We start from the raw sequence: 15,915 nt of genomic DNA, 5'->3' as shown, positions 1-15,915 counted from the left end.
TTCTGTTTTAGCTAACATAAGTCATTACTCTATCTCTCATACCCTTTTATATGACCAAGGGATTAGAAGCCTTTCTGAATCAATTAAGCTAAACCGGATATAACAATTAACCGGTTCAACCAAACTTAACTAATCCTAACTACCCGAGTAACAAACTGATAACTAACCCCAAAGATTACAAGATTAGATCACTCACCAACAGGGTTCAAGTAAACATTAATTACCCGTTTAAATACTTCTATATAGTTCAACTTATGATTTTCTGAATCTGGACCGGTTTAGATTTCGGGTCGAGATATTATGATTAGTCCTAATTGTAACATCGATAAAAAAACGGCAAATGAGCTTTTCCCAACTCTCTTCTAACTTGCAAAGCAAGAAATAAGCAATCAATAAAGTTCTTGACCCTTCTCCGGCAGAAGTTTTCAATGACATTATTATACAACAACCAAAAAAGTGAACCAAAAATAATACCGTAGGAAATACAGAAGAGATCGAAAACCGAGATCGGTTATTCAAAGTTGCGGCCAAGACGCAGATCGCTTGATAACTGGTTTCATGAGTTTGTCTTCTTCGAGAGATATCATACCGATGTGTGAAGGATCTTCTAGCAACATTTTAGCCACTAAGTAACCAGCTATTGACCAGGTCTGGTACTTCCTAGCCTGCTTTCCCACGGACCTCCCGAGCTTGCCGTCGTAATACTCTGGCCAACAGTCTCTGTGAAGACGCGATTCTATGAGGTCAACCGCACGTCTTGCGATCTGCGGTCTTCCTGTTTTGATGCACGCTGCCGTTAGCTGCCACAGCAAAACTGCACGTTGCAACAGACAAAATAAAAAGTCGGAATTAAATCGATTGTTTGATATGCATTGACAAATTTATCAGTAACATTAAATTATTCAGACCATCCAGCTTTTCAACTTTTAATGCAATCAGTTTAAAGGGAACGAATACAGACCTGGCCAAGAACCTCCGTTGTGGTAGCTCCACCGAGTGTTCTTGGGGTCACAGCCAGTGATGATGCGCCACTCGTGGCCCTCGAGGCAAGGATAACAAATCTTGAGCGGCATCTCGCCTACAAGCTCAGCCCACCTGTGCTCAAGAAGGTCCATAATGGCCATGGACTGATCTGGAGTTGCCAAGGACGAGAGTATGGAGACGCAGTTGCCGAGTGCAAACCACCGGAAGTCCATATGGGCAGGTCCTACATTGCCCACAAAGTAGCCTCCCCGGAGAGGCATGAAGTCAAAAACCCAATCTGGTATGGAGTCCGGCATTACATTGAACCTAGTCACCGCGGTGTGTGAGTATTCCTCAGTCTTGTACCTTCAAATAAAAGATGTAAGTATTTTTTTTGTTTTCTAGTTTATATATTATCTAAAGAAAAACAGTATATACCTGTAAATGTCATTGAGCTGCTGGTAATCAAGCCAGAAGTAATTGCGCATATGGAAAGCTTAAAGCGTGAAGTCGCTTAGTGATCTGCTCAATGCACTCTCTGCCATCTCCGTCAGGCTTTAGCATCGACAAGGCACATCTCAGAGCCATGTAGAACAACGCTTGGATCTCAATTGGATACCCATAAACACCCTTCAATTTACAAAGAAAAAAAAACATTAGTATTTATATATAATAATGTGTGTACAAGTTTAATCAAGGATGTCCATTAATTACCATTCTTCGATCAATCATGGAACATCCATCCGCACAAAGAAGCGTAGGAAACGTGTCGAACACTTCAGCTAAGCACAAAGAGAGGATCAGTTTAATTCCTTTTTGACACTCGGGTGTCTCCGAGAGAGTCAAATCTCCTGTAGACTTGGTAAGCACGGAGAAGAATAATCCACCAGAACCCTGAGTCAACAGGGGCCACTCGTCCGATGGCGGTTTCACCAAAATCTGCAACGAGGTGGTCCATTTCTCGGACAGGATCGTGACGCACCTTGAAGCTTGCAGGCATCACACCTTTCCCGAACTTGAACCGGTCCACACGCTTCTCAGAGTCTTGAAGCTGAAGTGTCTTGAGCAAGAAGTGTTTCACTATGTCCGATTCTCCATTCATCAGAAACGCCAGTGCACTCGGCACAAAATCGCGCACAAACACCTAGCAGAAACAGAACATAACAATCAACAATACATAAGTTGGAACCTGATATAGAGCTATGAGCCAGACAAACAAAGCGTGATTGTTACCTGGTCGTAGTTTAAGACCTCGTCGGTAGTATTATCGACAGCTGCGAGAGTACCAACAGGATGACCACGGAAGAATACCATTGACCTCCTTAGGGCCTCCCAAGCCTCAGCCATCATCGGATGAGGCTCAAAGCAGTTTCTAGCAGAAGAGAGAGGGGTGTCGAGCACCGACCTGCCTCTTGGAGAATCGTGCACACCGTCGTGTCTACCGTAACCAGCTGATAGTTCACTCATTGACCTCTCATCAAAAGATCTCTTCCGTTCGATCTTCAACCTCGGTTTGTCCAACGCTCGAGTCAGATCAAGATCGTCCATCTCCGATAGAGAGCAGTGTGAACCAACAGCTCTTAGTCCAAGTGGCTCCATCTCGGTTTAAATCGATTCAATGAGTCTTTAATATAAATTGACCAAGATCTAAATCAAGATTCATGACCAAAAATAATAACGAGATTAGTATAAAGACACTGTAAATATATCATTATTTGACTCGAATCTTATGTAAACGCTGTTTTAACGGAAAGAAAGAAAAACAAGACATCTAGTGTCGTTGAGACACGCGAAATTAACTTGTCCAGTATACATTCTCAAATCTCAATCCGTAAACAAACAAGATCTTTTCAATAAGTATCAAACAAAAATAAAACAAATATAGTAAAATGAAACAAATATTGCATCTCCAACTTAGACTTTTTTCTTATGAGAGAAGCTGTTCTTCTTGCTGCTCTATCCAAATCGTAAAATGAAAAAAAAAATATAGATCAAGATCCAATAACAGACACATTTTCAAGATCAGTCGTCCTTGCTCTAGAAAGTATTAAAAATCAAGATCTAAATCTAATAACGGAATCGAAATGAAAAAAAAAAAAAAACAAAGAACACAAGCAGATTAAAAGTAAAACAAAGTGAGTTTGTTTGTGAGGGACAAAGGAATCGGACCTCCGGCGGGGAATAATAAACTGTAAGAGTCGTCAGAGGGGCAAGTAAGTTTGATTATTCTCCACGAAGCCTCACCGTGAAATTGGAGAAGATGGGAGATTTATAGGAGAGTTAGAAAAAGGCAAGAAGGGAAAAAAGAGGATCTTGAGTGCAGAAGCTGCTTATATATTGACGGAAACGGAACGAAACGTCACTTTAAACGGAGTTTTTCAACGGGTCTGGAAAAAGGGGGAATTTAGTTAGTTATTACCAGTTAGATCTGCACTGTCTGATTTGGCCTTTGTACTTTTCTCTTGGGAAACTTGGTTTATCGGTTTCCCGTGTCACTTTTTCTTTACCGATACACACCAAACAAAGTTAGGTGGACAGTACGTTTACTAGGCATTAACATATTATTAGGTTAGGGAAATTGACAACCTAAAAAAATTAAATATAATTTTATTTCTCCAACTTGTATAGGTTATTGACTTATTGGGGGTGTCACTCACAAGTTCCAATGACTAAACTTTTATTTTGAACTATCCAATGACTAATTTAAAAAAAAAAAACAAAACAAAACTATCCAATGACCAAGCTTAATATAACTATTAAGTTAAACGATCCCAAATAATCATGAAAATACTGATATAATAATTTATTTTAAAAAAATCAATAGCAAATCAAAACAGTTTTATAAGATTAATATTTTTAATATTTTTATATAAATATATTTATTTTATTATTTTATTTTAAATTGAAAACGTAAAAGATACTCATTTTTACTATAGCATCATTTAAATATTTTATTATTATTATACAGAAAGCATCATTTTATAATTTTAATGCTATTTATATTTATTATAAATTTTATTAATCTATAAATAATTTTATTTATTAAAATATTATTGATATATAATTAATAAGAATATAAATGTATTTAGATTATTTTTAATATGTATTAAATTATTAAAGTAAAATTCTTCGCGAAACCGAAGATGTATATTTTAAATGTTCTTTTCTAAGAGTTATGGACTCTATAAATGAGCGCCCTAGGCGGCTACGCCTAATGTTTCATGCCTTCCATTTAACATTCCATTTTTTTTTAATTTGTAATAGTTGTTGTGAAACTTTCGATTTAGAATCTGTAATTTCTGTATATTATTAATGAATAAGTGTTCTATTTATAAAAAGGTTACAAGAGAGATAAATGAAAATACAAGAATAGGAAAAATTACAAATCATCATAAACATAAGTAAATTAGGAAAACTAGAAAAATAGAAAGTCTCTTAGCCGCCTCTCTCTCATACTCGGCCGACTCTCTCTCCTCTCTCTCTCCTGCGGTTTGGGCCTCTAATAGATTGAGCCGGTTATGGACATCCATCAAATGATTTATAACGATAGTAGAGATTTGGTGGAGTTTTTTCATATTTTTTTATTATTAAAGATGCATGCGACAAAGTGATCAATTTTATAAATCTTGACCGCACTGATGAATTTTTGCATCCGAATAAACCTATGTTCTGAAAATCGGCCGCTTAGCCGTCTAGTCAGCCGCTTGGGTGATACGCATCACTATTCTACCCCGATTTATGCCAAACTGGTATAAAAAATCGGATATCCGATTTTCTCCACCTAGACAGCCTCAATGACCGCCTAGGCGACCGCCTAATCTATTTTTTATTATTATTTTTTATTTTATTTTTCATAATATTTTTGTTTATTTATTTGATCTAAAATTTTATAAATATCATTTATATTCATAATTTTGATGAAAAATACACTATATTAAGTTTATATATTCTATTTTTGTGTTTTATACGGTCTTAAACATGAAAATGTATTAATGTTATACACAACTAAAGATTAACATGTTTTATAATATATTAAACAATCTAAAAATTTCACCCCGCATAATTTCCGATTAATCCCCGATTTTCTCTGTCGACTAGCGCCTAGCGCATTCCCGAACAGGGGAATAAAACTTTGCTTCCACTACGACCTTATTTTTAAATAATAAAATACATTACTACTAAGGTTTTCTAGTTTAATTCTTAACTAGATTTTGATCCGCGCAACTGCGCGGATGTTTGTTTTCACATTTATATATGTAGAAATCTTATTTTATATCATTAGTGGAAAATATATGTACATCAACCATCTTTCAAAATGGTTATATGAATTTTTTGAACACCATAATGTTATAGTTTACATGTTTATCTTTTAATTAATTGTTTTTAACTATCACATGTATTTATAGCTACTTATTATATATATATATATTTTTTTCTTTTTTTGACAACAATAACTATGACTAGGTAACTAAATCACCCGATTCAGAGAGCCAAATGGGGTGGGGTAGAATCGACATAAAGCATAGCTGAAAGAGAATTCTTCGCACCACGTGCAAGCTTGTCCACCAAGGTATTTTGTGCTCTTGGTATATGTCTGATCCGGAATTCGGAAAAGAAAATCTTACTGCGGTTGAATTCTTCCAAGTGTGCAGAGAAAGCTGGTCATTCTTCAGGTGTCGACACCATCTTCACCAATTGAGAACAATCCGTCGCAAACACTACATCAGGAAATTGAAGGGTTTTCATGCATTCCATTGCCCATATTAATGCTTCACACTCAGCATGCAGGGGTGAGAGGCTTCTGCGAAGATTCATTGCCCCCATCATAACCTCTGTTGAGCCATTCTGTCGGCAGAACCAGCCCTGTCCCGTGAAAACATCCTCTTCTTTCCAAGCTCCATCGATGTAACAAATTCTGAGGTTCTCCATAGAAAGATGGACAGTCTCAAATTGTACTCTCCCATTGACTTGGTTTCCATTAACCCCCTGCACCAATTGGGCCTCCTTCCATACCGTACTTTCCACTTCGGCTAAGCGGAGTATCTCCTGCGGGTTACAATTCTTATTTGAATATATTTTATCATTTCTTGCCTTCCAAATATACCATAAGATCCATGAAAAATATTCAAATTCATCCTCTTTCGGTAGTCTCCAAAATAAATAATCCATATTGGTGAAAACTGAGGGAGATTGAAAACAGGCTGGAGATGAAGGTATCCTGGATAGTGCCCATGCTTGCAGTGCTGGTGGACACTCAAACAATACATAATTAGTAGACTCCTCGTCTGCCCCACACATACTACATCGTAGATCACAATCAATCCCCTGAGTCTTTATATTCTTTAAAACTGGTAGTGTACCAGATAAAATTTGCCACACAAAATATCGCAGTTTCGGAGGACACTTCAGTTTCCAAGAAAAAGCCAGAAGTGGTTTAATCGTTGGTCCGTATATGGTCATCTTTTGACCCCTATCTGGAAATAAATATTCAACCTTAAAGCCTGATTTTACCATGTATTTACCTGTCTCCGTAAAACTCCACCCAACCGTGTCTGCCCTACGACTTCGGTTGACTGCCAAACCACTGATAATCTTCACATCATCAGGGTGAATATAAGCGTTGAGCAAATCCATATTCCATGAACAATCAACCAGATTAATGAGAAGCTCCACCCTTAAATTAGGATTTAAGAATTGAACATTATTTTTTGGTAGTGCTGACCTCGGGCAAGGAGCGGGGATCCACGGATCTGTCCATACAGAGATAGACTGACCGGTTCCCACTATTTTGATTAGCCCTTTTTTAACCAAAGATCTAGCTGAACAGATGCTTCTCCATCCATAGGAAGATGAGTAAGATATGTGATTTTCCAGAGGGTCTGTATTCTGAAAATATCTTCCTTTAAACACTTTTGAGAACAAACACTCTGGTTTGTCTAACAATCGCCAAAACTGTTTAGCCAATAAGGCGGTATTGAAATCTTGGAGGTCTCTAAAACTCAAGCCCCCATCCTCCTTGGAAATGCAGACTTTGTCCCATGAGAACCAATGAATTCCTTTTTTGTTCCCGCCCCCACCCCACCAGAAGTGAGATATAGTACTTGTTATTTTCTTCGTTACCCCTTTGGGAAGTCTAAAACATGACATTACATGCGTTGCCATCGGGGAGGCCACTGATTTAATCAACACTTCTTTTCCTCCTCTCGTAAGAAACCGAATTGTCCAGCCGTTGACTTTGTTATTTACTCTATCGTTGAGGTAGCCAAAATCTGTATTTTTGACCCTCCTAAACTTTCCGGAATGCCCAGATAGTTACCCATCCCTCCCAAATTAGTAATACCCAAGAATAGTATGAATAGCCGTTCGCATATCCTCTGGAACTTTATGGCCGAATTGCACAGATGATTTTTCAAAGTTAATTTGTTGTCCGGACGCCGCCTCATAATCTTTTAGAATTTTTAGAATAACCCCACACTCTTCTGGAATAGCCTTACAAAAGAATAAACTATCATCCGCAAATAAAAGGTGGGAAATGGCTGGACTCCCTAGCGCAATTTTTAATCCCGTTAACCTTTCCCCCTTTCCTCTTTCCTAATATTAGCAATGAGAGCTTCGGTACAAAGAATAAATAGGTATGGGGACAAGGGATCTCCTTGCCGTAATCCTCTTTTCGGGATAATGTGCCCTTTTGGTTGCCCATTTAATAGAACCTTGTAGTGAACCGAAGAAATACATTGCATTATCAATATCACCCAGTCAATAGAAAACCCCATCTTCAAAAGTAACCGCTGGAAAAAAGTCCATTCTACCCGGTCATATGCCTTGCTCATGTCCGTCTTTGTTGCTAGAAATTTTTCCTTACAAGAATTATTAGTACGCAGTCCATGAAACATCTCTTGAACAATGAGAATATTATCTGATATTAATCTTCCTGACACAAACGCAGACTCAGTTTCCGATATTAAGTTTGGTAGTAACCCTTTTAGCCTCTGACATAGTACTTTTGAAATAATCTTATAACCGACATTACATAAGCTGATAGGTCGCAGCTCAGTCATTTTATTTGGTCTAGCCGTTTTGGGAATAAGACAGATATTTGTCATATTAAGTCGATCATCAAAAACTCCTGTCGTAAGAAAATTGTTAACCATATCCACCACATCTTTTTTAATGATTGACCAAGACTGTTGATAATATAACACAGTCATTCCATCAGGACCAGGAGCTTTCTCCGGATGCATCATAAAAAGTGATGTTTTCACCTCCGCTTCCGTTGCCTTAGCCATTAACTGAATATTTTGAATATCCGTTATCGAAGAAAGAACTTCCTCCAAAAAATTATCAAACTCATCTGGAGATGAAGTATGGAACAAATCAGTAAAATACTTGACTGCTACTTCCTCTACCTTCGACTCCGCATTAACCCAGTTCTCATCCTCGTTATATAGACCAATAATCCTATTTTGAATCCTTCTTTGTTTCGTTAGAGCATGATAAAATTTTGTATTCCGATCACCACAAGTATGCCATGTCGTCCTACTTTTATGTTCCCAATATTGCTCCTCATCACGATATGCTTCTTGTAATTTCCTAAAAACCTCTAGAACTTCATCATTTGTCTTTGTAAAATCATTCTGAATCTCCTCGAGAGCCCTTTGTAAGGTATTTATTTTTTCCTTTCCGTATGGCAGGTGAGCCTTTCTCCAAGCCGAGATCTCATCTACAATGGTGAATCTTATCAACAATACCTACTCCTCCCCGGCCCCGTTTCGAGTTCCAACCGCTCGAGATGGATTCCATAAGTCCTTCTTGACCTACCCATCTTTTATCAAACCGAAACTGCCGACGAAATTTAATTATCTTATCCTCAATAGATGCCACAATGGATGTGTGATCCGAACCAATCATCCCCAGATATTCAACATGGGAATAAGGAAACATATTATGCCACTCAACATTTCCTAATGTCCGATCTAATCGACATTTAACCACTTGTTTGTGTCTCCTGCCACTGCATGACAAAGTATTGCCTAAACTTGGGAATTCCAATAGGCCACAGTTCTCTATCATATTATTAAAAGACAAAAAAGTATCTGCGTGCCGTACCGCCCCTCCTTCCTTCTCATGATTCCCCGTAATCTCATTTAGATCATCAATAATAAACCATGGTTCATCGCGGACAATACCAATTCGTGTTACTCTTTCCCAAACATGATCCCTCAGACTTTGATTGGGCTCTCCATAGATAAAAGATATAAATATCCGCTTTCCTTCATATTCTATCTCTGTGTCTATAATTCGATTGTTTGAAGAAATAATGTTGACCTTATAAGATGAGTCATAGAACAGAGCTAAACCACCACTTCTACCTATAAGATCTACCGTGTGTAGATGACTATATCCAAAATGAAACTGAACTGATTGTACAAAATCAAACTTTTGCTTTTTCTCCGAGAGAAAAATAAATGCCGGTTTATATTTTGACCAAGTTTCCCTTAGATAGCTAAAAGTCCAATGCCTACCTAATCCTCGACAATTCCAACTTAAGATTTTCATAAATCACAATAAAAACTAACACAATGGAGACGCTTGTCTTGGAAGAGATGCAAAAATTGGATCCCTACAAATATGATAACCAACGAAAACCTTATGGGAGCTTAGAGGCCGACAAGCAACGTCCGTATGAGAGCCCTTGAACAAACCATATAAATCCCAGAACCATATAGTCCCGTCAAAACAATCCGATACCAATAAGTCTTGTATCCATAATAAAACCAATCTGTTAAGCCAAAACCAAGCTCCAAAATAGGCCTCCAAAATGATAGTTCGACACAAGTCAAACCATTTAATATTACGTACGTACTCATACCATATTGTATAATCTCCCCCGTATTCTAAACCACATAACAACCTGACCTTATTTAAGAACAATTGTACATATATCTGTTCTCCACCCAACCAGCATAAACAAATATCACTTAGGAATAAATAAACTAAAATATAATAGAATTTCCAAATTATTTGAAACCAGAAACACTGAATAAACCCAAATCCCGTTAACAAAATCCACAACCACAATGTATAAGGCACCATATGGTTATAATTCAAGATGAATATCTCCTGCATCAAACCAGTAAACCACATAGCCTCGACGACACCCCACCAATCTTGTGGTAAACCTTGAGTTAGGATATTGCAGCTAGAACACAAACCAGACATGACACAGTACAATGGAAAGCCACACTCCAACTCCATTAACAAAACCTTTGTGAATCCAACTCCAACACCAGAATCAATATAATAAAAAAGACAATGACATTTATTAAAACCATCTGGCCGCTCACAAACTATCAAGAGATCACCAAATCTCTGATTCAACCAAGCAATACCATAGACACAGAAAGACATATAATTAAAACCGCTAGGACCTGACTCGATTCTAAAGGATTTCATAGATGAATCCAACATTATTCAAAGACTCAAAGAAAATATAGCTTATTCAACCCCTTACACTGCTGAATTCCTTGCCTTTGGAGGGGCCTTCTTGATACCTTTGTCGCCTTGCTTCGCTGCTACCTTAGCCAGAAGCTTCTTATGTGGTGAAACAAAAGACTGGCCTCCACGTTTCTTGGAGCCCCCCGTCGCAGCAGGCTCAAGCATTGGTCCCTTCTTCCTGGTATCTTTCTCTTCGTCACCCTCCCCCGCAACCTGCTTATCTATCTCAACCTGAGAAGTCTCTTGCTCCGTTTGATCCTAAGCAGCCAGTTCCTCCTCCATGAAATCCATGATCTCACCTTGTTCCCAATCTTCTTGATCATCTCCTTCCTCCAACAAAAGCTCCGAGTCAGAGAGGAGTACACCATCGACCATCAAATTTGCCTCATCTAGAGCCTGAGAAAGTAAAGACCGTTCTTCAGCAAGTTTTGTCTCTTCCTCAACTTCTTCTTGTTCCTGCACCACCGGAATTTCCTGCATAGCCGGAGTGTCTCCCACCGCCACAACGTCTTGATCTGTGGTCCCTATCTGAATAGTTGGATCTGGTTCTTCAAACAACAATGCCTTCCGAGCCTTGGAGAAAGATGCTCAAGTGCCATCTGATCCCACCTTGTTGACAGTACCCGCCACAGGAGACCTCCTAATGCCTTTAAAGGCATCAAGCATGAGCTTATTTGGGTCCTGTAGAAGTTGATCTCCTTCACCATTTCGCAATTGTTGTTGCTGAGGGCCCCTGGACTGCATACCTATTCTCCTATCACCATAACCTGTGTACCTTCCTTGGTAAGAAGCGCCATCACCATAACCCCTTGGATGCTTTCCTTTGTACGGATGGAAAGAGCCCTCCTGTCTATAGGCGCCTTGCGACTCTCGAACAATACCTTTACCCTTATCACCACCTCACCCCGCCTGAGAACGATTGTAATGTGCCTCTCTCCGCTCACCAAGCTGTTTGGTATCGTTGGCAACAACATATTTGTAACTCGTGGCTGCTGCTCCATCACCATCAGAGCCCCCAACCATAAAGCTTTCAGTGTCTTCCTTGGCCAGAGCTGGGCATCGAGATTGCTCATGAGTGAGCATATAACACTCTCTACAGAAGCCAAACAGCTTTTCATACCTAAGAGCCACTGTAACTTCAACCCCTTCCTCAAAATCCACCGTGACTGAGAAAACCAAAGGCTTGAAGCCATCAACCTCCACCCGTATCCTTCCACCAATTAGATCCATCGGCCCTTGGACGGTTCCAATGGCCTGTCCCACACTCTGCAAAGTCTCAGCCGCCCGAAACTGGAGAGGGAGTTCCAGCACTCTGACCCAAAAAGTTATCTTGGAGGGGTAATTTGGTTCCAAAACTGGCTTCCACCTAACCAACGAGACCATCCAAGAGTCGAAATGAAACGGCTCCATCTTAAGAACCTCCACAATATCTTCCTCCAGATCAAATGCGAACTGAAAACGCCCCAGTCCAAGATCAGTACCAACCACCCGACCTTCCACGTTCCAGATCCTTGGGAGCATGAATAAAAGGATCTTCATGTCCTGTTTTTGAGGGTTCATGCATCGCCCAATGAGGGTTTTGGAAAAGCTCGCAATGAGTTCCGAATTATCGAACATTGGAACCGTAACCCGTAGACCTGACTTAACCACTTCACCTTTCTTTCCTCCTGACTTGACAATCCATTGACTTTGAGACATAGTTGAACCTAGATCAATGAGTTTTGAAAGAGTTTTTAGAACATCGATAGAAGAAATGAAAATTGGTATGGACTCGTTCCCTTTACTGATCGGTCTTGATACCTAAGCTCTCACTTGGAACATGACGCGATAGCAAGCCTTAGAGATCAGGTCTGATTAGTTCACTTAATACCCTAATATCTACTCTCGCTGATTAGGGATATGAAGCTCATTCAATATATGTCGATTTATCTCCTAAGCGGTTAGCTAGGTGATTAAACTAGAGATCGAACATTAAGTGATCAATTCAATGCAAGCAGTAAGAACAATATGAATGAAGAACAATTAAAATCACTTATTTGCGTTTAGTTCATGCGATCGACACCCTAAAACCCTAAGCAAGCTTAGTCGACTACTCAATCATAAAGCAAGATGACACAGACATGATTTCTGAATAATACTGCATATAAAATAGAGTAGAAAGACAAGGGTTCAAGATGATCTTCTCGTGAAAATGAGAGATGAAGCCTTCTCCCTTACAAGTTGCTCGATTCAAAAATCGTTCTAGGTATCTTGTAAAACTAGCGTAAGTAATTAGAAATGATAGCATAGGATTTTTATATGGAGGCGCTAGTGGTAAAGAGGAAAGGAGAGAAAATCTAGGGCAAACCCCTGAAATCTTGGAGGTTTCCTTAATAGTCGGGAACAATCAGTCGCTTACTCTCTTTGGGAACAACCTTCGGATTGATCTGACTGGCTGTTCTGCGTTAGATATTCCAAAATGGCATCTTCCTTCATGGCACTCTCTTCTTTACTCTTTCACCTGCTCCAAACCTAGAATGATATCGAATAAGCACGAATTAGGACTGAGAATTAACTCAAAGAACACATATAATAGTATTAAAAACACCATATATCAAAAAGCTTATGTGAACTATCCCTATATATAGTAGAACGAGTAAAGCCGTGATATTTATTCTCCAATCAAATCCACGATAGGAAATCAAGATATGATTATCAATCCAGACCCGGAAATTTTTAAAATCATTTCCTATTTCCTTATTACCCTCAATACCAAGAACATAAAATATTTGATGGAACATCAATGGGATTTGGAGAGTGATACTAATCAGAGAAATTATATCTCTATTCCATAAACCTGTTTCCTTATCGAGCCCAATTCTAAATTCACCTATCAAAACCATAAGAAGATTGGTAACATACCAAATCTGATGCTGAGGAGCATATCAAAATTGCCGATCCTGAAGATTTCGTAAACGATTCTGAATAACCTCGAGTTCCTCGTTTTTCACCTCAAGTCTTGGAGAAACATTACCATAATATCTAATCTGACCAGATCCGCCTAAAAATTGATCCTCCAGAATCACTACGGCCCGCAAGATCTCCACCCCCATCAAATTTGAGAGTGAGAAGATCCCAAAATCCAATATCACCCCACAAAGAAAGTTGCCATCAGCCTCACACATCCAATCAAACCGAAGAACCACGAAAATCCGACGAGATGTCATCGAAATGCTGAAATCACCATTGTTATCGCTGTCGCCGTATTTATAAAATTAGTTATATATGATATTTTTGTCTCCAAAATAGGGTCACATGTTAAAGTTGATATTTGCCTAAATGTTGTAGTGTATAACCACACAAAGCGCTACTTATTATATATTTGTAGTACTTATTAGATTTGTATTTGATTATTAGATAGAAGTTTAACTAATTTGGAATTTTTTTTATGTAACTTTATATCATTTAAATATCATATCAAAATTATAAGTAATAAAAATTAAAGAGTTTAGTAAAATTTGCATCTTATGACAATTTTACAATATTTAAATTCACTAATTTCAAAACATTTAGTATTAATTATTTATATTATTAAAACATTTAGTATTAACTTTGATAAAAAAACATTTAGTATTAACTATATTACCATTTAAGTTAGGCATGGGATGTTGAACCGAACCAATCCCGCCAAACCCAAATTTTGGTGAGAAGCTCCTTTCGATTCGACAGATTTATGAACTTTTTTGGTTTTCAGTTTAGTTCAGTTCGGTAATCGATTAGTTTCGGTAAAATTACGTGAAATTACCCATGTCGTACCTAATTTTTAACCGAAATATAATCAAAACTAAAAACCTTTGGTTAGTTTCGGTGAAAAAAAATTAAAACCAAACTACCGAATACCGGACCGATCCAAATGTTTTCCGGTTTAATTTGGAAAGATTTTGGTCCAAACTAACTACTCGAATTCTTGAAGGCATCAACACCGACTATCCTTGCCTCTTCGGCGCCGGTTTCACCTCTGGTCCCTGCGAGGAGCCCTCTTTTTATTTTACTTTTGCTAATTTTTCTCTAAACTTCATTTACATATCCATTTTCAATGCTTTTCATGTTTGAGTATTGAGTCTTGAGGGGTCAGAGGTTGCACAATGGTTTCCGGAGGCTGTAGCGGTTCTTAGCTTCGTGGCTAGGCTTTGTGGGGGCAGATCCAGGTCGTGATCCTCCAAGCTTCCCATTTTTGGCTCTGTTGATATGCATCGTTGTTAAGCTGCTTCGGTTCTTCTTGCGTGGTGGTAGAGGTTTTCCGACGAGACGGTGTGATGTCGCTGTGAAGGTTGACTCGGATCCGAACCACCGGTTTTCCCACCTTGGTGTCTTTCTAGCTTTGAGGACGGCAGCGGAGCTAGAGTTAGGGTTTTCTCTGGTGGCGGTGGAGGCGAGCTGGTTGTTGGGGGTGCGGTTTCGGCCTATCCACTCATCTGCTCCGAACCGGTGAAACCGGTCGGATCTGTTGACTTCTTTGAGCCCTTCACTTTCTCATATTTTTTTCCCGGTGGTCGTCTATGGCTCTGGGGGTCGTATAGACTCGGTAAGGTCAGCGTTTGCTTCCCTGCAGTGGTAGCAGCTCCTCTATTTTGGTTTGGCGTCTCCTGGTGGTCACAGTGGCGAGTGATTTAGATGACGTGGCGGTCTTAGGGTTGCTCCGGCGAGTTCCTCGGTGTTGTTTCTACTGCTTTGTCCTCTGCCCGATTAGTATTTGGGCTGGATCGGTCCAATTGTTTTTGGATTGGGTCGTTGGCTTTTATCTCTTTTCCATTTGTCTGTAAAACAAAAAAATATATTTTAATATGAAAACTATTTGAAAAGTTATCTTAGAACATCTTTGTGGATCCTAAAATTTCAAACTAAATATTTGAGAGTTTATATGGAAAAGATTAGAATAATAGTGCATAAACTCACTAGAACAACAACTACATAATTATATAAAAGTTGAAAGAATGTATTTTATTGATGAGATAATCAGTTTATTAGAGTAAGAAAGGAAATAATAATGAACAAAAGAGAAGAATAAAGAGGTCGATGTGTTTGAGATGAGAACTCGATATCAAGGGGGTATGCGTGTGTACGTTGATGAATTAATGTCCTAACTTCTGGCCTCCTCTCCTCCTTATATCTTCTTCCTTATTATGATTTCCATATATATTTACCTTCATCTTCCTCCTCATTACCTCGACTAATAGTTGATCTTGTTGACTTTGAACTATTTGTGCGAGCCTTTGATGACCTTTCTTGTCTGTCCGAACTCTTCACTGTATTATCGAACTTGCCTACATTCGATCTCACCATGCTTTTTGATATATGGTGTTTTTAATATCATTATATGTGTGCTTTGAGCTAATTCTCAGTCCTAATTCGTGTTTAATTGATATCATTCCAGGTTTGAAGCAGGTGAAAGAGCAAAGAAGAGAGATTCAGGAAGTA

The 15,915-nt window shown here is 38.7% G+C and overlaps 1 protein-coding gene across 1 annotated transcript; it reads right to left on the bottom strand.

Annotated features, from left to right (window-relative positions):
• Positions 1-382: 382 nt before the first annotated feature.
• Positions 383-3,391, bottom strand: LOC106308131 (alkaline/neutral invertase CINV1). The gene is given in 8 exon segments (XM_013745260.1): positions 383-814; positions 962-1,329; positions 1,402-1,457; positions 1,459-1,593; positions 1,678-1,825; positions 1,827-2,107; positions 2,197-2,610; positions 3,133-3,391. Coding segments are annotated over 7 exon segments (1,653 nt in total). The 5' UTR covers positions 2,563-2,610; positions 3,133-3,391; the 3' UTR covers positions 383-515.
• Between the last annotated feature and the right edge of the window lie 12,524 nt (positions 3,392-15,915).

Source organism: Brassica oleracea, chromosome C8, assembly GCF_000695525.1.
Source record: "Brassica oleracea var. oleracea cultivar TO1000 chromosome C8, BOL, whole genome shotgun sequence".
NCBI lineage: Eukaryota > Viridiplantae > Streptophyta > Magnoliopsida > Brassicales > Brassicaceae > Brassica > Brassica oleracea.
The sequence above is the reverse complement of the archived record's forward strand: the minus strand, read 5'-3'. Positions and strand labels throughout refer to the sequence as shown.